The sequence below is a fragment of the Meleagris gallopavo genome, chromosome 1 (assembly GCF_000146605.3).
Source record: "Meleagris gallopavo isolate NT-WF06-2002-E0010 breed Aviagen turkey brand Nicholas breeding stock chromosome 1, Turkey_5.1, whole genome shotgun sequence".
Taxonomy (NCBI): domain Eukaryota; kingdom Metazoa; phylum Chordata; class Aves; order Galliformes; family Phasianidae; genus Meleagris; species Meleagris gallopavo.
Genome location: NC_015011.2, coordinates 36082807 through 36083229, shown reverse-complemented (window position 1 = coordinate 36083229; position 423 = coordinate 36082807). Strand labels below are relative to the sequence as shown.

The 423-nt window shown below is 68.1% G+C and overlaps 1 protein-coding gene across 1 annotated transcript in view; it reads right to left on the bottom strand.

The window, feature by feature from the left end:
- Positions 1-423, bottom strand: part of TRHDE (thyrotropin releasing hormone degrading enzyme) — a 216919-nt gene that overhangs the window by 216040 nt on the left and 456 nt on the right. The window contains exon 2 of the mRNA XM_010708202.3: positions 65-423. Within this exon, the coding sequence (XP_010706504.2) occupies positions 65-423 (359 nt within the window). The remainder of the gene's footprint in view (positions 1-64) is intronic.

The following is a 423-nucleotide window of genomic DNA, read 5'->3' as shown; positions in this document are numbered from 1 at the left end:
GCACGGGCCGCCGCCGAGGGGCGCGGATTGAGGCGTGCCGCCCGCCGGGCTCCTCCCGCCGTACCTGCGCTCGCCGTGCAGGACGTAGGAGCTGCGGAAGAAGCCGAGCAGCTCGTTCTCGATGAGCGCGTTGTAGATGATCTTGAGGTTGTAACTCCGCTGCACCTCCAGGCTGCGGTTGAGGACGACGACCAGGACCTGGGTCTGGGGGTAGAGGAAGGACCGTGCCACCCGCACGGCGCCCGCCAGCTTGTCCTCGGCCACGCGCACCGCCTCGATGTGCATGCGGTGGGCGTGCAGCACGATGTAGCGGCTGGCGTTGCGCACCTCCAGCTGCACGTTCACCTCCCCGCAGAAGGTGAAGTTCTCCATGAAGGCGCTCAGCATCAGGTTGTAGTGCAGCGGCCGCAGGTGCCGCGGCAG